This window comes from Mesoplodon mirus (assembly GCF_964341445.2).
Source record: "Mesoplodon mirus genome assembly, chromosome: X".
Taxonomy (NCBI): domain Eukaryota; kingdom Metazoa; phylum Chordata; class Mammalia; order Artiodactyla; family Ziphiidae; genus Mesoplodon; species Mesoplodon mirus.
Window position 1 is genome coordinate 91851455 of NC_138981.1, and position 26423 is coordinate 91877877.

General features: G+C 35.2%; 1 protein-coding gene across 1 annotated transcript in view; it reads left to right on the forward strand.

Annotated features, from left to right (window-relative positions):
- Positions 1–23711, forward strand: part of RADX (RPA1 related single stranded DNA binding protein, X-linked) — a gene marked incomplete at its 3' end in the record, with an annotated part of 61154 nt that extends 37443 nt beyond the window's left edge. Inside the window, 4 exon segments of the mRNA XM_082609310.1 lie at positions 1807–1880; positions 9400–9690; positions 16379–16546; positions 23581–23711. Of these exon segments, the coding sequence (XP_082465436.1) occupies positions 1807–1880; positions 9400–9690; positions 16379–16546; positions 23581–23711 (664 nt within the window).
- Positions 23712–26423: the final 2712 nt, after the last annotated feature.

Genomic DNA, 26423 nt, shown 5'->3' on the forward strand with positions numbered 1-26423 from the left:
AATGTTATTGTCTCTTCTTTTAACCATTGTTTCCCTTTCTTTCCTCAGGTATCCTTTTATTTCTTATATTTTCATTTTTCATCTCTTTTTTTTTCAGTTTCCTCAGTTGATACCCGTAGACATTGTATACCTCCACTTCTGTTATGAAGCCCCTCACCTTTAAGACACTTAAGGCATACAAATGAATTATTGTATATTCCAGTAAAAATTCCCTAAGCCACTTTAAAAAAATTCTATACAATATAATGATGCTGTTAGAGTTTGGAAAATTATTTCTTCTAATTTATTTCAGATAAAAAAATCACTTTATAACACCATGTATTTAAAAGTATATACATACTGTTTAATGATCTCAAAATACATGTAATTTAACTATTTTTTATTTATTTAAATATCTCTCAGAGTTGATGTTTTCAGTTTACTAATCTCTAGAAATACCATTTTTCAATACTCAGAAAAAAAGTTTAAATTACAACTGTAAAATGTGTTTTTATTTGCTGGAGTTTTATATTGAAATGGATGCAGTCTTCATGAAAGCTAGTTCTTTGTATTCATTAATAACTCATTAGTAAAATAAAGAATACTATTATAAGAGACAAATCTATTGATAAAATAAGTTGAGCAATATTATGTGGCATTCTACAACATGACACTTCTGTTTTGCTTTATGCTTTTAGTTTTGGGAATACAACAAAGGAAAATGCTCATCATAGAAGTATACTGAAAGTTTGTAAGAAGGAAGTCTTTATTATAAGTGCAAGCTTCTCTCCTCAGCTTCAAAATAAGATGCTTCCCTTTTCACTTTTTTTTTCAGTTCAATAAACAGTTATTGAGTGGATATTCTGTGGAGATACAAAAAAATAAAGTATATATTTTTGTAGAGTTTATGGTAGAAACTGGTAGAAGAGACAGATTGAAAAACCAGTAATTTTAATACAGTGTGATGAATGCTATGATAAAGTTTATTCATGGTGCTATGACAGCATATACAAGGATCAGTGAGTCTTGACTAGAGATCAAGGTTGGCTTCTTTTTTTTTTTTTTTTTTTTTTTCTGCGGTACGTGGGCCTCTCACTGTTGTGGCCTCCCGTTATGGAGCACAGGCTCCGGACGCGCAGGCCCAGCGGCCATGGCTCACGGGCCCAGCCGCTCCGCGGCATGTGGGATCCTCCCGGACCAGGGCACGAACCCGTGTCCCCCGCATCGGCAGGCGGGCTCCCAACCACTGCGCCACCAGGGAAGCCCAAGGTTGGCTTCTTATAGGAAATAATGCCTGAGCTAAATGTTGAAAGAGGAAGAAGAGTTAACTAGGCAAAGGAAAAGGAGCATAGGGTTTTTCCTGGCTGAAAGAAAAACACGAAGGTTTGAACCAGCATGAGGCTTATAGAAAACTCTGAAATGAAGTTGGAGAGTTAGGCCAAATAGTTTTCCAGAATATTTGAACAAAGCAAAGATGAAAATAGGCCATTGGACAAATTTTTAAATTCCTATCATAGGGAATGAAATATATATCCATCTTTAGTTGACATTTAATAAAGTTGAATACTTTCTTTTGTGTAATACTCCTTAAGAGAACATTTAAATCTGTTGCAGTATTTGAATTATGTTAGTATGGATATTTGTTCATAGTTTGAATGTGTTTTCCTTAAATTCCTAATGCATTACGTTAAGAAACTAAACCTATAAATTTTCTAAATGTATTGAATTAGAATAAACTCTGAATGGAACCAATTAGTTTTTTCCCATTCAAGTCTCTTTTTATAACTATTGTTAACTATTTGTTATCTTTTTTTAAATCTTTTGTAGAATTCCTGTGCCTCAGCCAGAAACTTCTGCACAAACAAAAGGAAATAAACCAGGCATGCGAAGCACCTTCCAACGTATGTTGCTTTGACGATGATGATGATGATGATTTATAAAGTCTTTATGGAACACTGTTATATACAGATTGCTGTTTGATTTGATTCTGCATTTTTGGGTCATGCCTGCCACTAGCATAATATAAGTACTTGTATTAAACTATATGTAGCTAGTTATTTTTGTTTCTATTTTTATTTATATTAGCGTAAGTCCTTGTCAAAAGTACTGGTCCCAAATTTAGAACAATTTGGTATCATCACCAAAGTGCAAGTAAATATAAATAAATTTGTTTATATTAAGCACTTATTAAGTTGTTTATTTGGTAGCACATCTCTTCAAATGTACTATTTTGAATTAACAGAAGAATACTAAAGTAGGAAGTTTAATTTTTATTTGACAATAAATATAGGTAAAGCTTAAAAGATAGTTGTAGTTCCTTTCTTTGATGTTAGGTTGACTGGTTTGAATATTTGGGTTCATTTCTGAAGTAATTTCATGACACAATTTAGTTTTGGTAGGGTATCCTTAGAGTGGTTTTGTTTAGATCAGATGTTATAAGGGCTCATCTCTCTAGACTTTTTAGCACTTTAGATCCTTCTTACTTTTTGAGTTACTCTTATTTGGGGATTGACTTCTAGTCAGTCTGACAGATTAAGAACCCACAAAGGGATCTGGACTATACCCCCCCAAAAAATAAAAGATAGAAAATAAGGGGAAGATCATTATAATATAAATATATAGCCAAGCTGAAAGCAAGAGTGAAAAATCGCTAAGTGGCAGAAACAAAAGAATTTAAATTTAGTGGTGAGTAGGAACTAAAACTAAAACTGCTCTTGGGTATTTCAGAACTAGATAGCGGCCTAAATGATCATAGGCTGAGGTGTAATAACGACATGGAAAAGAGAGTCCAGACCACAGGCCTCTTACATGTGAAGTAGAACTAATACAAAGTTGGAAGGTTATTAAGGTCCAGAAAAATTATTCCCATCAGCATGGGGAAGTATCAAGGAGCTTCCTGTATTCCCTGGACAATGGGTAGGAAAAATTGAATTGACTTAGTACCCACTGAATTGAATTAGAACCCTTATTAAACATCAAATTCTATTCCACTGGTCTATATGTATGTCCCTATGTCAGTGTCACAATGTTTTGATTACTGTAGCTTTGTATCAAGATTTGAAATTGGGGTGTATGAGTCCTCCAACGTTGTTCTTCTTGTTCAAGATTGCTTTAGCATTTGGGACTCCTTGTAATCCCATATGAATTTAAGGATCCATTTTACCATTTTTGCAAAATAGGCTTTTGAGATTTTGATAGGGATTGCATTGAGTCTGCAGATTGTTTTGGATAGTATTGACATCTTAATAATATTAACTCTTCTAGTCCATGAACATGGGATTTCATTCTGTTCATTTTTAGACATTCTTTAATTTATTTCAACAATGTTTTGTAGTGTTCAGTACACAAGTCATTCACCTCCTTGCTTAAAGTTATTCCTAGGTATTTTATTCTTTTAGTTGTTATTATATTTGACATAGGTTTCTTAATTTCCTTTTGAATCTCTTGTTATCAGTCTGTGGAGATTTTTTTTTTCTTTTTCAGTGAGTTTAGGTAATTTCTTTGCTTTTAGGAATTTGTTTCATCTAGGTTTTCTAATTTGTTGGTGTATGATTGTTCATAGTATTCTATTATAATCATTTTTATTTCTGTAATAAATCACATTTTCATTTCTGCATTTAGTTTTTGTGTCTTCTCTCCTTGGGGAGAAGGTCAGTTGAGGTAAAGATTATCAATTTTTTTGGTCTTTACATAGGACAAGCTTTTGGTTTCTTAGATTTTATTATTTTTTCTCTTCTCTATTTCATTTATATTTACTCTAAGCATAATTACTTCTTTTTCTTAACTTTGGGTTTAGTTTTCTCTTTTTTCTAGTTCCTCAAAGTTTAATGTTATGTTATTGAATGAGATCTTTCTTTTTTTTAACATCTTTATTGGAGTATAATTGCTTTACAATGGTGTGTTAGCTTCTGCTTTATAACAAAGTGAATCAGTTATACATATACATATGTCCCCATATCTCTTCCCTCTTGCGTCTCCCTCCCTCCCACCCTCCCTATCCCACCCCTCTAGGTGGTCACAAAGCACCAAGCTGATCTCCCTGTGCTATGCGGCTGCTTCCCACTAGCTATCTATTTTACGTTTGGTAGTGTATATATGTCCATGCCGCTCTCTCACTTTGTCCCAGCTTACCCTTCCCCCTCCCCATATCCTCAAGTCCATTCTCTAGTAGGTCTGTGTCTTTATTCCCGTCTTGCCCCTAGGTCCTTCATGACCATTTTTTTAAGATTCCATATATATGTGTTAGCATACGGTATTTATTTTTCTCTTTCTGACTTACTTCACTGTGTATGACAGTCTCTAGGTCCAGCCACCTCACTACAAATAACTCAATTTCGTTTCTTTTTATGGCTGAGTAATATTCCATTGTATATATGGGCCACATCTTCTTTATCCATTCATCTGTTGATGGACACTTAGGTTGCTTCCATGTCCTGGCTGTTGTAAATAGAGCTGCAATGAACATTTTGGTACATGACTCTTTTTGAATTATGGTTTTCTCAGGTTATATGCCCAGTAGTGGGATTGCTGGGTCGTATGGTAGTTCTACTTTTAGTTTTTTAAGGAACCTCCATACTGTTCTCCATAGTTCTTTTTTTTAATATCAGTATTTCTGCTGTAAATTTCCCTCAGATCACCACTTTTCACTGCATCTTACAAGTTTTTATGTTGTATTTTCATTTTTGCTCATCTCAAGGTATTTTATAATTTCCCTTGTGACTTCTTATTTGACCCATTAGTTGCTTAAGAGTGTGTTGTTTAATTTCCACATATTTGTGAATTCTCTAGTTTTCCTGCTATTATTAATTTCTAGCTTCATTCTATTGTGGTCAGAAAAGATACTTTGTATTATGTGATTCTTTTTAAATTTATTGAGGCTTATTTTGTGGCCTAACATATGGTCCATCCTGGAGATATTTCATGTATTTTTGAAAAGAATGTGTATTCAACTGTTGTGGTATAAATATATATTTAAAGAAGTTTAGCTTCTACCCCTGTTCCCTGTATCCTCTTCCTTCTCCCCCATTATAGGTAACTTTTTAATTCATTCTATGGTATGTCTTTGCATTGTTTGTTTTATAATATAAGAAGGTATGTATGTATATCAGAGAGAGGGAAAGAGTCACGCCACCCCCCCTTTCTTAGATAAATGTACAACTACCTTTGAGAGCAATTTGACAAGACCTAATTTATTGAAAATGTTACACCTTGTGACCTATATGTTGGGCACACTGGGAGACATGTTCTAAGATGAGTATTGGAGCATTGTTTAAAATAGGGAAACTCTTCTACGTTCATTATCTTTTTCTTTTTTTAATTGAGGTATAATTAGCGTGTAACATTATATTAATTTCACGTGTGCAACATAATGATTTGATATTTGTATATATAGCAAAACGATTCCCACAGTAAGTCTAGTTAACATTTGTCACCATACATGGTTACAAAATTTTTTTTCTTGTGATGAAACTTTGAAGATCTACTCTCTTAGTAAGTTTCAAATATGCAATATGATATTAACTATAGTTACTATGCTGTACATTACATCTCCATGACTTACTTATTTTATAACTGGAAATTTGTACCTTTTGACCCACTTCACCCACCCCCTCCCAAACCCCTACCTCTGGCAACCACCAATCTGTTCTCTGTATCTATGAGCTTGTCTTTTTCTTGGGAGGAGTCTGTCTTTTTTTTTATTCCACATGTGAGATCATACAATATTTGTCTTTCTCTGTCTGACTTATTTAACTTAGCATAATGTCCTCAAGTTTCTTCCATGTCAAGATTTCATTGTTTTCATGGCTGAATAATATTCCATTGTATATACACCACCTGTTCTTTATCCATTATTTCATTGATGGGCCTTTAGGTTGTTTTCAGGTCTTGGCTATTGTAAATAGTACTACAGTGGGCGGGGGGGGTGTATATATCTTTTTTTAATGTTATTTTTATAACCATTATGTTTATTGTATTTATTTTTTTACAGCAGGTTCTTATTAGTTATCCATTTTATACATATTAGTATATATATGTCAATCCCAATCTCCCAATTCATCACAGCACCACCCCACCCCGAAGGGGGGTGTATATATCTTTTTGAGTTAGGGTTTTTTATTTCTTTGGATAAATACCCAGCAGTGGAATTGCTGGATCATATTGTTGTTCTATTTTTACTTTTTTGAGGAACTTCCATACTGTTCTCCATAGTGGCTGCACCAATTTACGTTCCCACCAACAGTGTATGAGGGTTCGCTTTTTGCCACATCCTCACCAACACTTGTTATTTCTTGTCTTTTTGATAATAGCCATTTTAACAGGTGTGAGATGATATCTCGTGGTTTTGGTTTGCGTTTCCCTAATAGTGATGTTGAACATCTCTTTTATGTACTTGTTGGCCATCTGTATGTCTTCTTTGGAAATATGTCTATTCAGATCCTTTGCCCCCTTCTTAATCACATTGTTTATTTGTTTGTTTGTTTGTTATCGAGTTGAACAAGTTCTTTATATATTTGGATATTAACTCCTTATCAGATATATGATTTGCAATCATTTTCTCACATTCTGTAGGTTGCCTTTTCATTTTGTTGATGGTTTCCTTTGCCATACAGAAGTTTTTTAGTTTGATATAGTCCCATTTGCTTATTATACTGCAGTTTTAATGAATGAATTAGATCTATATGTGTTAACATGGTTACTGATGTATTTCCAGATATGTTTCATGATAGCTTTGGAAATTACTGTGTCTGTAAATTCAAAAGCCACTCATTTTGTGAATATATAGCTAATTTGTGTATGTGGTTTGATTGTGCTAGTTATTTTGAAGACTACAAAGTATAACATCTTATCATTTGTATCTGGTAACTTAGATAAGTAAGTAAGACATACATTGAAAAGTTCACAATAAACAATAACAGTACTACTGAGATCATAAGACATTATAGGTAGCCTCTGACTTACACAATTCTTTAAAAAGTCTATTACATACTTGCTACCAAGAATAGACCTGATCACTGATTGAAATAATCTGTTTTTTTCTAGACTTGTAGATCTTGCACCAGTATGGGGTCAGTGAAGGCAAGGGGGAAAGAAGCAAAGGAAATAGCTCCTCTCCCACCCCGATGCCTCCATACACCCCTACCTATCACCCTTATCCACATAATGAAATGCTTAGAGTAGATTTTGTGAAGAAGCAAAATCACTATGCCTATACACATACATTTATAGCATGTCCTTTTTCACCTCACAACCTAAATGTGGTCTTCTCCTGAATTTTTTCCTTATTAAAACATAAACCCCTTCTCACCAGAAATAAGGGTAAAATGAATCATTAAAATAACAGTGATCACTATAATTCTGACATACAATTAGATATATACAAAAATATAATTTTTTTAGGTAATTAACCTGTATCTTAGTTACGCATTAGGCCTAAACAATAATGTTTTTCATTTGGTAATTTTAGTAATATTCAAGCTAAAAATAAAAGAATTCTAGTGTGTAATTTTCCATCTTATTTTTAGAAAAACCTGAGCTCTAGATGCATTTTGTCTCTTTCCTAATTATTGCCTTTGAAATCTTGCTATTCACAACCAGTGACTGCCAATATCTCTTGTACTGATTTCATACCCATTTGTATTAATTATGAACGTATAATTGGGATAGTTAACTACAGTCCCAAGTTACTAAATTAAAAAACAATGCATGATTTTTTCAGAAGAACTTTTCATATAAACATTAAACCTTGCCAGTTCTTAACACTCAAATAAGAAAACAGCCATAGAAAATATTCTCACTTATTCCTGACAGTGTCAATCATAGGATTTTTTTTCCCTATGCAATGGATGTAATTACTTAATTTTTAAAGATTGGAATGGCCCATAACTTGTTCTTTGCATGCATTATTTTAGAACAAATCAGTCAGGAATTCTCCCTATAACTTGGGTTGTAATAGCTACTTATTGCTAATCTAATTATGTACTTTTATTAGTTTGGGTAAGGGAAATTCATTTCTAGAAGATAAAAAGGATAAATCATTGCCCAATCCTCACTTTACTCCTATTAACTTTGAGTTTTTCTCTTGGCTTTTATTGATTCCTTTCCTTTTCATGTGTGATTAATTTTTTTATCCTTTTCATTTGTTATCAAGCGTTATTATAGGAAGTTAAGTGTGTTCATCAACTAAATTTTAAGTTTAAAAAAATGCTCTTGTAATATCACAGTGTTTTGAATACCTGGTAAGAAGTTCACCTCTTCATCTTCTCTAAAAATTCAATGTAGTATTTTACCTTGTAATAAATTTTCAGTCTCTGTCTAGGTTTAAGAAACCAAGAAAGTAGTCTGGGGATATGGTATAAAGTTCAAAAACAGAAGTAATATATTAACCACACTGAAACCTTGCTGTTGAAACACCTTCTGTCTCAGCATGTTTTTTTTGTGCTAGGAAAATAATAAATGCCAAGGCATAGGCAGCCTACAAGGAAGCAATTCAGCAACCTTGCTAAACTCTGGAACAGAGTTGCTGTCAGATTGCCTTAGCTAGCAGAACTGACAGTGTGAGAAGTTCCAACATCTATTTTTTTCTGATTCTTCTCTATGTCTTCAGTTCCCAGGGTGTATTATTTAATTAAAATATTATTTTACCAAATTCCTTAGTGCAGTATTTGGCACATAATAGGTGCTCAATAATTATTTGCTGAGTGTATTGAATGAATGGATAAATGTCATAATGTGTAAGAGGGAAATTATATTCTGCCTTAGAAACTAAATATGTTAGATAAATTGTACATAAATGATAAACTGACTTGATGATAGAGAACAATTAAGAGTTGAAGTGGTCTTTCATTTCAATTTAGTTCCCTCTTTGTTTTCCATATGTTATTTATATCTGAAAGGAATATCATATCACCGGTCCTTTTGAAAGAGAGTTATATCCAAAAAATAGACTGCATTCTGTGTGTGTTCAGGATACTTTTAGCAAAGATTAACAAAATTTTATTTTAAGTTTAAATTCCGCCAATAGTGAGTGGAGGTCCAATCTCTAAAGGTTATTATTCTCATGAATTTTACTTAGCTTGAATTTGTCACTGAATATAAAAGGAATGTTTGTTTATTTAAGAGCATTTAGGAAATATAGAAAAAGTATAAAGAAGGTAATTACAAATCTCATTAATTCCAGCAACAGAAAAAAACAATATTACTTTTTAATATTTTGGAGTAAAAGTTTATTTTGAAGGTGAATTCTAGTTCTTTCCTCACTTTAATAAGAGTTACCTTTTGGACATTCAGTTTACATTTTGTAGGGGGTTGATTTTTAAAGTTAATTAAGCTATTTCTCATTAATCTGTCCTTTTTTGTAGTGATTTACCTGATTTGGTTAGTTTATAGGTCTCAATTGTGTTCATCTCGCTTCTTTAACAGGTCAAGAAAGCATAAGCACTGGTAGCATAGGGAAAGCCAGAAAAACTATAACTGATAAATGGGAAAGTCAGATGTGGAGAGAGAAGAAGTTCGGCTTAATAGATCACCTACAATACAGCTGTATTTATCCTGAAAGTATTACACGGAGATTTGTTTTAGAACACAGAAATTTTCTTACTCAGCAGTATAATTCTCAGCCTGCAAAATACATACCACAAGAAGGAAGGCCCCCAAAACTTTATGATTTTAAGAATGCCCTAGTCGTTGGACATTTTGAAGTAACCATCTTAGGTAAGTCACCTGTTCTTCTCTTTAAATATTGTTAATTTGACATAATTTAAATATAGATGATACTATTTTGCTTTAAAAAATTAAGCGCTCCACCTCCCCACCACCAAAAAAGTTAAGCCCAAGGAGAACTCCTGTTTGGCTCAAACCAAAGGAATGGAGCAGTAATTCTGGAATACATTAAGCTTTAATTGTGGGCTTTTAAATATTGGCAAGTCCTTGGAAAGTACTGGGGAGAGAAGAATGGGAACCAAGGGAACTTTCCTTAGCCCTGACTCTCCTACTACCTCTAAAACTGATTCTCTTCTCCTTTAGCCACCACTTTCTTGCTCATATTCTCTGCCTCTTTCTCAGTGCATCTGAACCACTGAAGGGTAAAATGTAGGTTAAAGAGAAAGGCATACTAATTGAGAGAAGATCCTATGAACAGACGTCTGTTTAGCCTGTGAAGAAAATAAAATTCTCAAGTAACAGGTTGAACAGAAGGAAGCTATTCAAAAAACTATCTTGTCTGACAAGGGACAATAAACTGATTTTCTCAGGTTGTTCTAAACTGACAGGTAGCTATAGAACTTATAAAAATTTAAAGTCAACACATTTTTAAACTTATGTTTATTTTTTATTTTTTTATTTTTTCAATTTTGGCTGTGTTGGGTCTTCACTGCTGCACGCAGGCTTTCTCTAGTTGTGACGAGCAGGGGCTACTCTTCATTGCAGTGCGTGGGCTTCTCGTTGCGGTGGCTTCTCTTGCTGTGGAGCATGGGCTCTAAGTGCATGGGCTTCAGTAGTTGTGGCCCACAGGCTCAGTAGTTGTGGCTCATGGGCTCTAGAGTGTGGTGCACGGGCTTAGTTGCTCCACGGCATGTGGGATCTTCCCAGACCAGGAATCGAACCCATGTCCCCTGCATTGGCAGGCAGATTCTCAACCACTGAGCCACCAGGGAAGCCCAACTTACATTTATTTTTAAAGTTTGTTTCTCATGAGTGAAAAATGTACACAAAAATAATTATAAAATAAAATCTTAACCAAAATGAGCTACTCTCTAGGTTTTTTATTTGTACTTGAAAGGAAGATCTTGTTACCTTAAAATGAAAGAATGATGAAGTGCCATTAGTAAATTAATTAAATGCCTGAAAGAAGATGCATTTCATAGAGTTTTACACCTACAGTACTGAAGTGAATTACCTTGCCCTTTATCAAGATTCCTGTTTCCCCTTTACTCTCTCCCACTCCTTCTTCCCTACCTCCTCACACATAAATATGTATATACATGTGATTGTGTATATGTATATAATCTATGAAAAGTATAAATTCCCACTGACTCTGTTCGACCTTCTCAGACCTAAGTTTCAAATGCTTCTTTTTCCTAGACTGCATTGCTTGGTATCTTTGGGTAACTTATCAATCTTAGTTTTATATCTAGGAAACAAAAATTATAGCGGAGATTTTTCATACATCACAAAAAGTAACCATGAAAACCATGAGTTCATCTGGAATCACAGAAATTGAATACTTCTCTTTTCTTCTTTTCAACATGTCACTGATCCTCTAAACATCTCAGCTGTCTTATAAGTATTGTGAACCTTTGTAGCTTTACTATGCATCACCTAAAAGCAAGAATCAGATATAAAGAAGGCAGATTTGTCATTCTGCCCAACCAGCTGTAATCCATGTTAGAATTGGGCTGTTTTATATCCTACCATTTTTCAAGGACATAAGTGGTTTACAGGGATAAAAGACAGTGAAAAATACGCTATGTATGGATAAAACAAAACAGAGCATTTAAAAGGAGACAGAAAAAGTAGGTATTACTAGGTGCCTGTAAATAAAAAATTATTACCATTCGGTAGTAATTTTCTGTGAGCTTTCTGGAAGGAAGGGAGAAAAAGGATTGTTCCTAATGAGGTACTTAATTTTAAAGGTAAAAGAAGCCTGGATATCTTCTAGTCATTTCCCCCTAACTAGGTAAAAGCCAGGCCATGATTAAAAATCATGTCTTAATTCCCTACCCCATACTGTCCCTCCCCCTTCCCTCTCCCCCCTGATAACAACTAACTTGTTCTCTATATCTGTGAGTCTGCTTCTTTTTTGTTATACTCACTCGTTTGTTGTATTTCTTTAGATTCCACATGTAAGTGATATCATATAGTATTTGTCTTTCTCTATCTGACTTATTTCACTTAGCATAATGCCCTCCAAGTCCATCCATGTTGCTGCAAATGGCAAAATTTCATTCTTTTTTATGGCTGAGTAGTATCCCATTGTACACGTATACCACATCTTCTTTATCCATTCATCTGTTGATGGTCACTTATGTTGCTTCCACATCTTGGCAATTATAAATAATGCTGCTATGAACATTGGGGTGCATGTATCTTTTCAAATTAGTGTTTTTGTTTTTTACGGATATATACCCAGAAGTAGAATTGCTGGGTCATCCGGTAGTTCTATTTTTACTTTTTTGAGAAACCGCCATAATGTTTTCCACAGTGGCTACACCAATTTACATTCCCACCATCAGTATGCAAGGGTTCCCTTTTCTCCACATTCTTGCCGACATTTGTTATTTGTGTTCTTTTTGATGATAGCCATCCTGACAGGTGTGAGGTGATATCTCATTGCTCTGCTCTTTTAGTGTGAAAGCAGCCATAGACAATGTGTAAATGAATGTGCATGGCTATGTTTGAATAAAACTTTATTTTTAGACCCTTAAATCTGAGTTGCATGTAATTTTCACATAGCACAAAATATTCTTCTTTAGATTTTTTTTCAACCATTTAAAATTTTAAGAAGTTTCCTAGCTCTTGGGTTGTACAAAACCAGGTAGAGGCTATATTTGGTGCTTCCCCCCACCAACTCATAGTTTGCTGACCCCTCTTCTAGATTCCTGTTTTTAGATGAAACTGATTAAACCAATCAAGGCAGATAAGTCTGTATGATTTTTAAAGTTCTTCCAACATGAAGTTTGTCCAGCCTACACTGATACTACCTTCTAGTGGTTTATTGTCCCTCTGCTGTATCTTGCTGATCTCTGGAGGACCCAGTTATTTTGAAGTGTCTTATTCTGGGAGCCAGAAAGTTTATTCAGACCATAACCCTGTTACTTGGTCATTAGCTCTGACTGGTCTAGGGTGAATCATTATTGAAAATATTGAACGGAATTTGTAATCTTACCTCCCACGATTCTAATGGCTCCCAACAACCACCTGGGTACTGTGGCAATATCAGAAACCCATCTCAGAAGTACCAATTCTTGTGTTAAAATTCTTGCTATGCCATCTCACTTGACTCAACTAAGTAGATAGTATTAATAAGTGCTAAAATCTCAGCCCATTGCCTATTATGTAATAACACACTTCAAAGAGAAGATATTGAGATGGAGTAACAGACTAAATTTTCAATGCCTTTAGCCCAGGTACAAAACTTTTAATCTATTGGTCAATTTTAAGAATTATTTCTCACTTTAAATATAAGAAGGTATTTTTCAAAAGCTTTATTGGACTCATAGATGGTGTTAGTATATCAGTGACTCTGCCAACACTAATTTAGTTACCCATGAAATGCTGAGTCAGTTAAAGCTTAAGAGTTCCCTCTTCAATTTGCATTTGACTTAGACAATAAGGAAAATATTCAGCCAGTCTTTAGTAAACCTCTGAAAGCCATCTGTTTATCTCTTGGAAATCAAGAGATACAAACCCCAGTAACAATAGGTATAATTTAAGGAGAGCTGTCAAGACAGCATTTTCTAGACTTTTTGTCAAAAGATTTTTTGTCAAAAAATTTTTATATGGTTCTTTTCCTTTTCTGAAAAATGCATTTAAATGATAATTTAAAAATTTTAATAGCATTAATTGTAACATCAAAGTAATATAATATGCTATAGTTACATGGAAATCATAAGGCTTTACTTACCTTGATTTTTTTCTCCTATTAAAGCAACCAAGCAGGCCAACATAATTCCTGCCCTCCTTGGTACTGGCCTACAAGCTCAGGACCAAATATTTGTACCCCTGAGGTATGCCTCCCTCCGTACTGAAGACTACTTGAACCATTAACTGAGTAGCACTGGGTTCCCTCACTCTTGGTTCCCTAACTGGCTATATCCTTAGGATATTCTATCCCACTGGCATGCTTCCCATTCTTGTATCTTGAATGGAGCAGCACACTGGATTATATGGGTTCCAGAGCTGGTTACTGTTGCCACCCCTTAATTCTGTCCCTTATTCCATTGCATAATAAAAGTAATTTAATCCTTAAACCTTAAGTAGCTACTATCAGATTTCATCAGTGTAAGACACACTTTTTTCCCCATATTTTAACATCTTTGAAAATTGATATGGATCTTATAATCGATGTCATGCCTCTGTTGGTAGCATTTTTATTTCTTAGTGGTATATAAAATAATGATTATCTTAAAAATCAATGGTATCTTAGATTCCATGAAACATGGTATATGCCAAGTACCCTTAGCTGTGTGCTGGGATTACAAATTGCCCTCCTCCACAACACACACACACATACACACTTTTCACTGGAAAAGAAATTCAGTGACAACAAAGAATTTGAGAGGAAGATATATAAATTGCATACAATACACTTTACAAAAGAGGAATATGAGCTTGTTTGATTTTATATCTGCCTCTAATTTTTAATATAGTCCACATATATTATCACATTTACCTAGATAGTATATTGTAAGTTATCTAAGTAACACATAAACAGTAAGTCACCATTGAAGTGCATTATACATGTACATTGTGGGGAGGATGTTTGTGTTCATCTCTTTTGCTGTTGGGAATATGGATGAATTCATATTTGAACACAATGCATAAATGTCCTGAAGTCTAATATTCGAAAATTATAGGTTAAAAATACACACATATACATTCTTTTGCTCAATTTAACAAATATTTACTGAGCACCTAAGGCATGCCCAGCACTGTTCTGGGGGCTGAGGTTACATGCGTTAATGCAACAGATAACGAGCCTATGGTAAAATGAGATGGTGATAAGTGCTAGAAGAAAAGGGTTGGAGAGTGCTGTTGTAGGAAAGGGCTAAATTTTAAATAGAGTTGTCAAGGGAGGTCTCCCTGAGAAAATAACATTTCACCAGACACCTGATGGATGTGAAGGAGCAAGCCATGTGTTTATCTGGGGAAAGAACGTTCTATGTACAGGAACATCAAGTACAGAGGGCCTAGGCGTGTTTACTTATACATTTGCACTCTGAACTCTAGTTTTAACCAAACAACTCATGATGAATTTTACCAATAATGTTGAAGCTAAACTCACAGCATTCTGTAATTTAGAAAGCAACTCATAATAGTATCAGTAACACACTGATAATGAAGCTATCTTCCTGAAAATATCAGGGTTTCCAACTTCTGATATTTTCTCAATTCTAAAGCATACATTTTTTTTTTTTACATTTGCAAGTTGGAATGCATCTTATGGTCAATGGGTACATTAATACAGTGTTTCCTTTTTCATTAAAAAACTGTTACTAAATTGATGGTATGTCTTAGAGTTAGATTTGGTATTAGAATCAAGGAAATGGGATGCCATCGTGTGCACATTGACATGAGTTTTGCAGCATTGCTAAGAGTTCTGAGGTAGCTATACTTATAATACTGAATTGGAATCCACAGTAAGTTCTAGATGGCATGACTATTTTAGTTTATGAATACCAGATTTTAGTAATCCTTAAAAAGCTTTAAGTAGCCCTTAGTTGTTTGTTAAATTAAAGCTATGGAACTTAGTGTCATTTGCCCATAAAAAAACAAAGAACGGACTTGCATTTCTGGATCAGTTTACAGCTTAACTGGAAGGACTTGTTTACTTATCATTTGCTCCTACTCCATACTTCAACATTGCTATAAGGCTGAATAGGAGAGATATAGAATCTATGGGACTTGCTGACTAAAATATCAGGGAAGAATGAAAGGGAGGAGTTAAGGATAACTTCTAGGTTTCTGGTTTGGGTGACTGGGTGGAATTCAGAGTTTTCAAGATGTGCTCTGTGCATTTACCCTTGCTCCAGCCAAGATGGTCTCCTTAACTCTGGTCTTTACTTTTGGCTTCTCCTTGTCCTGCCTGAAATACCCTTCTCTCTGTCTATTTAAATGTTACTCATCCTTTAATACCCAGCTCAAACCCTTGACTCTAGGAAGTCTTTTTTTATCCACCCTAGTTGACATTGACTCTCATAAAGAGATAACAGACACAGGTCAGGATTCATGTTGGTTGTTTCCCCATACTGCAACCTTTTCTAGCCCTAATGGTGAGTGATAAAAGTTTTTCTTGTATATTTGAGGACAAATGGAACCTTGTTACTACCATCCCTGACCTTGCTTGAATCTTATATCCTTAAGTCCAAATGGCAGTAAGTGAACCAGTAGTTACCTCTGAATTCTCCTATCCTGTAATGGCACCTGTCATGAATGATGAAGAAAACACCCTACATGTCTTCATTTATGTGACCAGGCTATCCTCTGGATATTGAAATATAAGCCTTCTGTCATGGGATTGTTATTTCCAGCGGTGGAGATAGATTGCTTCAATTTTTTTTTTTTTTTTTTACAGTTTTGAAGCTATTTGGCACATGTGTGGATCAAACCAGCAAATCTGGCCACGTTAGCACCATGTACTAACCCACTGCACTTTTAATAAAGTGTGATTTTTCTTTAACAGGTCTGAATCATGAGATAGCAATCAGTGTTGCATTCCTCCCCGAGTATTCTCCAGAAGATGTCCGAACATCTCAAATAGACACATTATTAACCTGCATGAATTATAGCTGTGTGTTTCCCCAGGAATTAACTGGCAATGACAGATTGCAAGGTTCAAAAGCAATTACAGGTAAGACAATCTCAGGATCTTTTCACTCAGAAAATAAAATTAATATTGCAAACAGTCCTAACCTTAAGATGTTTTTATATAAATAGTTCTAGCCTTAACATTTGATATAGTTTAAAGAGTTATTAGGTAAAAGTACCCAAAGACTTATAAATGAGAATATATTTTTAAATAAAATTGGATAGATTAATGGCTCTATTCCAGGCAGGCATTAACTATGTTCTCTTATAATACATTTTTAAATGTAAGTATTCTTTAGACCTAAGTGGTATGCACATGGAGCAGTGCAACTTCTACTCTTCTCTCCTTTTAATTCAGGCCTTTCACCTTATATTTGCCTGAAATCGCAATACCTCCATAGTATAGTAGAGTACAATTGTTTTCTCTTATAAATGTTCAGTTATTCAAGTGCTATGCAATAAATTTCTTCAGGACTGCTAGGAGTGTATGTAAGCCCAGTAGTGAAACCCTTCAACCAACTAATTGTTTAGGCTGCTACATAATATCCTGAACTTTAAGTCATTTCTATATACCAGTAAAATTATGTGTCCAATTATAATTATCCTATTCACTTTCTGTTGTCATTTCTATTTCCTAAGCATGTGGTAAAGTTTCTAGCCATTTTCATTGAGCTTATAAGAATATTACATTTTAAAAAGCTTTAAAGAAAGCCTTTGTTATCTTGGGATTTTTGTGGTGGGTCTTTCTAAGCTAATGAAACCCTTGAGTGGATGTTGTTTTTAAACAAGTCTTATGAGCTGTACCTGATGATGAAGTAGCTTTTGGCAGTAATGGTTACTGCAAACTGAAATTGAGTATCTAATTTTGTAAGAGATGAGGTTTTTTATTTTTCCACAGTCCATTTTAAAGATGGTATATTAGTTAACTTGCAATATTACTTCTTACATTTCAGCTCCTTAGACTTACAGTAACCCAGATTTAATAATTAGGGCCCTAATATGTACTTTAAATATTTGTGCACTCATGTTCTTGCTTCCTGCAGTATCCACTTCTGTCACGTTTCTTCTGCTATATGTGTATGTTATTATTGATATAAAAAATCAAGGCAAAATCCTCAGGTATCTACTAGTTGCTAGTGCCAGTAGTCTTCCAGCAGTCACTAACATGGTCAAGTGAAAATACCTGGTACCATTCTGCCAAAGCAGTTAGTATTTGGAACATGAAGGGCAAGAATCACCAGAAGAGAAAAGTGATGTAATCAAAAGCAAGGTGATTCGTTTTGAACATGGAATACCGTATTTTTCATGACATAATGATAGTGTCCGTTTATCTCTGTGCAAAGCATTGTGCCTGGACATTTTACATAAGTTACAACTAATCCTAACAAGAGACTTTCAAGGTAAACATTATTATCCCCTATTTATAGATGATTAGACTGAAAATCAGAGAGACTCACCAGCATGGGTAACAGCTAGGATCTAAACCCAGATCAGTCTGATTCAAAACATTTCTATTCCCTCCATAATTACAAACTGAAAGATAAAAATATACAGAATAATGTAATGCAGTGGCTTATAGTATAACATTGGTTTCATCTTTTAAACATTTTTATGAACTAGTTTCTTTTTTATTATAAAAGCTATACATGTTCACAATTTAAAAATTCAAACAATACCAAAAGGCACAGGGTAAAAGTGAAAGTTCCCCTCCCTGCCTTTGAAGGTCCATCCCCTTCTGCCAACCCACTCACCCACTCTCTGGAGGTAACCAGTATTCTTTGAATCCTTAAGAAATTATTTTTGCATATAACACTATATTCTGTCTCTCACACACGCATACACAAACATACACACTCTCTCTCTCTTAAGTACACACAAATGGAATTATAATAAACATGGTCTCATAACCTACGTTTTCCTTTTAACACTGTGTTTTGAATAACTTTCATATTAGTATAGAGAGAGCTACCTTTTTCGTTTTAGTAACTATAAATATTCCACTGTGTAGATATACCTGTATTTACTTAATCAGTCCCCTATTGATGGACATTTAGATTGTTTCCAAATGTTTTTGATATTAGCAAACAGTACTGCAATGAGCATATCTATCTGTGTGTGTGTATATAATATAATCTTTGTGCACTTACACATCTGTAGGATGAATTCTTAGATGTCACTGACTCAAAAGATAGATGCATTTAAAATTTTGGTAGATACTGTCAAAATGTCCTTCAAAAAGGTTATAACAAGTTACACTTTAACCAAAAGAAAGAGTGCCACTTTACTCACACCCTTAAAAATACTAGGTGTTATCAGTCTTGTTAATCTCTGGCAGACGATAGGCAAAAAAGTATTATATCATTATCTTCATTTGCATATCTTAATTATTCTAAGCTTGAATATCTTCCTATGTTTATTGGCCATTTATATTTTTTCTTTCTATGAACTTTCTATGAGAGCTTTATTTTTTCCATTTTTCCATGAGCATTCTTTTTCTTATTAATTTGTAAGTTCTCTTTGCATATTGAAGAAATTTACCCTTTATTGTGTGTTGCAATACTTTTACCAGTTTGACATTTATTCAGTGGGAATCTTGATATTTTAAGTAATTTTATTTTTATGTACTCAAATATATCAATCTTTCATTTCTATGGCGGCTGGTTTTATGTCATACTCAAAAAGGCATCACTCAGTCCAAGATTTTTTTGTGTGTGTGTGGTACGCGGGCCTCTCACTGTTGTGGCCTCTCCCGTTGCGGAGCACAGGCTCCAGACGTGCAGGCTCAGCGGCCGTGGCTCACGGGCCTAGCCACTCCACGGCACATGGGATCTTCCCAGACCAGGGCACGAACCCATGTCCCCTGCATCGGCAGGCGGACTCTCAACCACTGCGCCACCAGGGAAGCCCCCCAAGATTTTTTTTTTAATTCACTATGTGTTTTTCTGATACTTTTATAGCTTTTTTTTTACTCATATATAATTTGTACTGTGGTAAAATATACATAACATAAAATTTACCACTTTAACCATTTTTAATTGTACAATTCAGTACATTTACGCTAAGTACATTTACAGTGTTGTGCAACCATCATTGTTACCCATTTTCAGAACATTTTCATCATCCGAAAACAGAAACTCTATACCTGTTAAACAATAACTCCCCACTCCCCCCTCTCCCTAGCTCCTGGTAACCTCTTATTTTACTTTCCGTCCCTATGAATTTGCCTATTCTAGGTATCTCATATAAGTGAAGTAATGCAGTTTTGTCCTTTTGTATCTGGCTTATTCACTTAGTATAATATCCTCAAGATCCATCCATGTTGTAATATATATCAGAATTTCATTTCTTTTTATAACTGAATAATATTCTGTTGAATGTATGTACCACATTTTGTTTATCCATTCATCTGTTGATGGACATTGGGTTGTTTCCACTTCTTGGCTGTTATGAATAGTTCTGCTCTGAATATTGGTATTCAAGTACCTGTTTAAGAAGTCCCTGCTTTCAATTGTTTTAAGAATATCCCTAGGAGTGGAATTGCTGAGTCATATGGTAGTTCTATATTTAACTTTTTGAGGAGCAACCAAACCATTTTCCACAGCAGCTGCATCATTTTACATTTTCACCAGCAATGCATGAGGATCCCAATTTCTCCACATCCTCGCCAACACATTATTTTCTGTTTGTTTGTTTGTTGATAACAGCCATCCTAAAGCAGTATCTCATTTTGGTTCTGATTTGCATTTCCCTAATTACAAATGATATTGAGCATCTTTTCATGAACTTGTTGGCTATTTGCATATCTTCTTTGGAGAAATGTCGATTTAAGTCCTTTGCCCATTTTTGAATTGGGTTGTTTGGGGGATTTTTTGCTTTTGATGATATGGCTTCATTTTTATAATTTAAAATTTTAATCCATTTGGAATTTTATTTTGGTATAGAGAATGAGATAAGGATCCAGCTTAATGTTTTTCCAAGGGATTAGCCATAGTTCCCAAATCATTTATTGAATAATATTTACTGTTATGGTGTTGTAATTGGTATTATATTTAACTATGAAGTACAAGAAGATATATATATATATATATACATACATATACACACATATATATATCCCACCTCTTTGAAAGCATTGTTTTCATTGATAAACATTTCAGAAGCATAACATGATATGGAAAGGTTTTAACACATGTAAGAAATAATTTTATTATTCTCTAGATAATCAGAGTTTCCGATATTACTTTCAGAGGCAGGAATACCACACTGTATTACAAGATAGGTTAGACTGTGCTGCAGTACAAAGCAATTCCTAAGTCTCAGTGACTTAATACAGTAGTAATTTATTTCTTGCTTAAGTCAAGTCTGATGCAATCAGTTATTAGCTTTCTCCCCAGCAGTGATTCAGGAATCCAGCATGCTTCCATCCTGTTGCACCTCCAACAGGAACAAATGGCTTCTAGGGTTGTCTAGGCAGAGGAAGAAAGAGATGAAGGAGACACTGACTTTTAATTTTGTTGGACCCAAACTGCCACATCATTTCTGCTCACAATCTCATTTGCCAGAACTTATTCACATGATCCCAAGCTAACTACAAGGGAGGCCAGGACACTTTGTCTCCCATGTGACCATGAAGAGGAAATGGAGTGGCAAACACACAGCATTGCCTTTGTCACACTCACCTTCTGCATATGTGATGTTCCTAAAAATGTACAATTTTAGTACTTCCAACATTTTAAAGTGACATGTAGAGAAATTCATTTTATAGGTAAAATCTATAGTCCTTTTAAAACAATTCCTTTGTAATATAAATAATAATATTTTAATTTAATACTAGGTTTTCTTAAGTAGAAAATTATGGTTGCTGGCATTTAATTAAGTGCTTACTATGTGTCAGCTACCATTCTAAATGTTTTACATGCATTTAATCCTCACAACAGCCTATGATATAGGTACTAGATGAGCAGCTTGAGGCGCAGATAGGTTGTCATTTACACAAGTAGGCAGAGTTACCTAAACAGAAGGCTTAATTATATGTTATGTTGCAGGTACTACGTAAGTCATTATTTGTAGAATGATATGATGACAATTAGAATTATTAAGGTTTGGGTTTCTGCTGTTAGCGTCAAATCTGAAGATCTTGAAATCTTTCCAAAGCATCTGGATTAAAGTCCATCCCATTCAAAGAAGAAAACTATATAGTACCAGCAGTTGTTATTATATTCATTGTGCTTTAGTGAACTTGCACAATTTTAAATCATTCATCAGATTTTGTGACATGCCTAGCAGATGTGGCTGTCCTGTGCAGCTAATGAAGCCTAAGTGTGAGGAGCTCTCACTTGTGTAAATCCCTTCCACAGCCCTTCTGGGTTTGTGTGTGTGTGTGTGTGTGTGTGTGTGTGTGTGTTGTTGTTGTTGTATTTTGTTTTCTCTTTCATAAAGAGGGCCCCCAAATAGTATACCTTTCAAGCCCCACAAAATCTAGATCCACTACTGGCCCTTGGTCACAATTTTGTAGAGATGTAGCTCTAGCACAAAAGGTTAAGAGCCCATGTCTTGATGCCCGACTGTCTGGATTAGAATCACCCTGTGACTTCGCTTAAGTTACCTAACCTCTAAATGTTTTAGCTTTCTCATGTTTAAAATGAGGTCTTTGTCATGTGTAACCACTGGAGTCTGTGATACAGTAGCTTGGTAGTGGTCAGTTAGTGTTTTGAAAGAGATTCCATAAATACCATTTTAGCCAAGAAGAAGAAGAAAAGAAAAACATTACTTTCTCACTTTTTGCAGATTGTCTCTGTGTTGTGGCACCCCTTCAGTGCTTAGCCAAGATGTTTATGACTCTGTCTTAGCCCTCACTTCCTGCTCTACAGAGACTGATGGTCAGCCAGAGGTGAACAATGAGAGTTTTCTTAGGCCTTTTCTGAACATACATCCAGCACTGGGCATACATGTGGCCTTCTTGATTCCTTGGAATACACAGGAGCTCTTAAAAGCCCATATTCCCCCACATATCTCTTTTCCCAGCCCCTTCCTCCCAAGGCTTTTTGGTCTGTCTATTGCTTGTCCCAACTTTATACCCTGCCCTATCTGCTCTGACAAATGCTTTTGCCTTTATATGCTTTTAACAAAAGCCATTGGGAAAGCTACCCTAGTCATGGGATGCTCCAAATTGGGTGAAACACAAGCAAGCTCTTGCATCTGACCTTGAGGGAGCTGCGTGACAGGTTAAAATACACAACCACATCTTTGAGAATAAGGTCTGCGTAGCTCCCTCTGGTGCTAGCAACCTGCACCAAGAGTATGAGCTGCCATCTTCATGGCTGCTACTGATCTGGGGAGTAGGTGGGCAACTTAAAACACCACAGCACACTCTTACCACAGTGCAGCAGCTTCATTCGTCATTAATCTTTCACCACGTTGTTAAGTTTTTGTCTAGATTCCAGAGTTCTGGAAAAGTTGATCTGAGAGTTTTTTGCCAGCTTATAAGTTGCTTTAGTGGAGGAACAGAGCCCTGAAATTCTGTACTCTGCCATTTTCATCAGTGTCACTCACCCGATCCATTCTTGATAAAGCTTCTTAAGAATATCCAAAGCTAAGTGTTAGTTAATAAAGCCACTTAAAAGGAAACATACTTTAAAAGAAGCTTCTTTTTTAAAATTTTGCTTTATGTCTTGTAAATTTTGCAAATAATTGATGATTGAATTTCAAAATAGAAAAATTTATCTTTGTATTTCCTTGAACGGTAGTAAGCAGTTGTTTACTTGGCACCTAAATGACCTTGAAAATATGTAGATTTACTTTGCTCCACTAAATAAATAAATAAACAAACAAATAAATAAGGCTTTGGAGTAACAGCCTGTATCTTGACATTTTTGGTAGCATCTGTTTGATGTATTCACTGTTATTGGCAGAAATTACTATATTATAACTTTGATGAATGTGTGTGATGAATTGGAGGGAAGAGGGAGAAGATGAGAGACACTGTTAATTATAAGAAAAAAATCAGCTTATGTGATACTAAATCCAAGTAAATATTTAACTATTTTACAATACTTACCATCTGCTTTTTACTTTTAGGTGATATTATAAAAGCAGCAACTGAATTGGATAAAGTGCATATTGTCGGTATCTTGGATATCTGTAATTTAGGTAACGGTAAAACAGAAGTCTATTTGCACAAAATTTATAGACCAGATAAAACTTCTTAAAAATTGGAAGATGAAATTATTAAAGGTTATAAAGGGGGCATTGCTTTAAGGATATTCTGTCATTTTGTTGGTAATTTCAGTAACTGTTTCTCAGAAAGAATATTACATACACTCTAAAGTTAAGTGGTTTTATGTTCATCTTGTATTTGGAGCTAACACACTTCATTTTAAATTCATTCTTTGGAAAGGTCATTGAAACAATTTGTGTGTATCAAGAAAGTTCATCTTCTTTCTATATGACTGTTATCTTGACTTGTGATAATTTGTGTTCACTGTTCTATTTGTGAAGTATACTTTTATTCTAAAGCCTCAGCATAAGGCATCCCAACTTAAGAGTAACTTTTCATGGACATTTAACATCCTTCTATTTTTATTCGGCTATAATGGGGAATTTTGAATTGCTGATTTGAGAATTAAATTCTCCTAAAGTGGTCAACCTGAATTTCTCAAAACCAAGGTAGTTTCTGTCATTTTCAAAAGCACACATGGATTGTTATGTTCCATTTGTCTTGGTCTTTAGTTTGGTCAGCTGTACAAAGAGCATGCTAAATTAAATTGTTTTAAGGTTTTCTATTCCCTAATGTGACTTCATATCCTTTGAATTTCTAAATGTTTTGACCGGTGTGTGGTCTTAAAGCCAGAGGCTACAGTATGTCTGTATTCTTTCTATGTTCATTTGTAATTTTGCTACATGTAATGTGTTTAAATAGTGAAAATTTATCTCAAATTAACATTTTAAGTGCTCATATTGAAAGTATAAAAGAGTAGCTAAGGGAATTGATTTTATTCTGATTGTCTATCTTACTTCATTTTAACTGTAAATGGCCATTCCACATGTGCAAGATTCTGTGATTGACATCTACGTGGTTAGTTAGATGAGCCAAAATGACCATCACTTGAGTTAAAAAGTACTGTTTCGGGCTTCCCCAGTGGCACAGTGGTTGAGAGTCCACCTGCCGATGCAGGGGACGTGGGTTCGTGCCCTGGTCCGGGAGGATCACACATGCCGCGGCGTGGCTGGGCCCGTGAGCCATGGCCGCTGGGCCTGCGCGTCCGGAGCCTTGCTCTGCAACGGGAGAGGCCACAACAGTGAGAGACCCGTGTTCCGCAAAAAAAAAAAAAAAGTACTGTTTTAAGATGAATCTGATTGTAGTTAAGCTATTAACTTGTAGGCTTCCTTCTAGCCCTGTGGTTCTGTAATTTCATATTCTATACATTTTGTTTTGTTTTGTTTTGTTTTTTTGCGGTGTGCGGGCCTCTCACTGTTGTGGCCTCTCCCGCTGCGGAGCACAGGCTCCGGACGTGCAGGCCCAGCGGCCATGGCCCACGGGCCCAGCCGCTCCGCGGCATGCGGGATCCTCCCAGACCGGGGCACGAACCCGTGTCCCCTGCATTGGCAGGCAGACTCTCAACCACTGCGCCATCAGGGAAGCCCCATATTCTATACATTTTAAATGTGTTGGGCATCAGGAACCTAAAGACAGATGCTACAGCTTTCTCATAAACTTGTTCGATCTTTTGTTCTTTAAAATTGTGTTTAAACATTAATTAAAATAGGGAATCCTTCTCATGTTAAAATTTTGACTGTATTATTAAAGAAGTTAAAACCTATCTAATTTTGAATGTATTTGATGTTTTTCCTTCATATTTTTGGCCTTATGTTAGACGCTACACGTGCTTGCTAAATGAGTGAATATGATTCTTCCATCTGGGTTGAAAACTGTTGTTTATCAAACAGAATCTGGGCTTTCATATTAAGCTATTATAAACTTTAACAGGCAATTCAGTTTTAGTGCCTCATAAAAGTTGGAGAAGGGAAAAAGTTAATACTTAAATGGCTATTGACTGAAAAACTCAGGCCAAGATTGCAAAACTACACACTTTAACAGGTGTAATTTCTGTTCTTATACTGAATGAGAAATATGAAATCATTATTAAGATTTAGGGTCTTGGGCTTCCCTGGTGGCACAGTGGTTAAGAATCTGCCTGCCTATGCAGGAGACACGGGTTCAAGCCCTGGCCTGGGAAGATCCCACATGCCACAGAGCAACTAAGCCCGTGTGCCACAACTACTGAAGCCTGGGCGCCTAGAGCCCATGCTCCACAACAAGAGAAGCCACCACAATGAGAAGCCCACGCACCGCAATGAAGAGTAGCCCCTGCTCGCCGCAACTAGAGGAAGCCTGTGCACAGCAACGAAGACCCAACACAGCCAAAAATAAATAAATAAATAAATTAATTAATTAAAAAAAAAGATTTAGGATCTTTAAAAACAACTTCCATGGCAATTTGTTTTATATTATAGTAATGTTTCTATCCAAATTTGGAGTTAAACATCTGTGTCCACATTTCCAGTTTATGGCAAAATTGGATAGCTACTGTGGCAGTTTCCTAAGAAAAATAGCAAACTACATCAGAAGACCTTATCTTCAAGTGACAATATGTGTTGATTCTTTCCAAAGCAACACAAATATACTACTGTGGTGTCACTTTTTTATTAACAAATCAGTTAGTAAATTATGAAATATTACATAGTCTACCACAAGACCACAATCTTTCACTGAACTTTCTAATTTTAGATGGTACATGAGATCTACACATTGAAATACTTTGATAAACTATTAAAAAAAGAATCTGAGTACATGTTTATCCTGCCACTTTTCTTTGTTGGAATTATCCTGCACTAATTTTATTCATATTAAGACAAGGTCT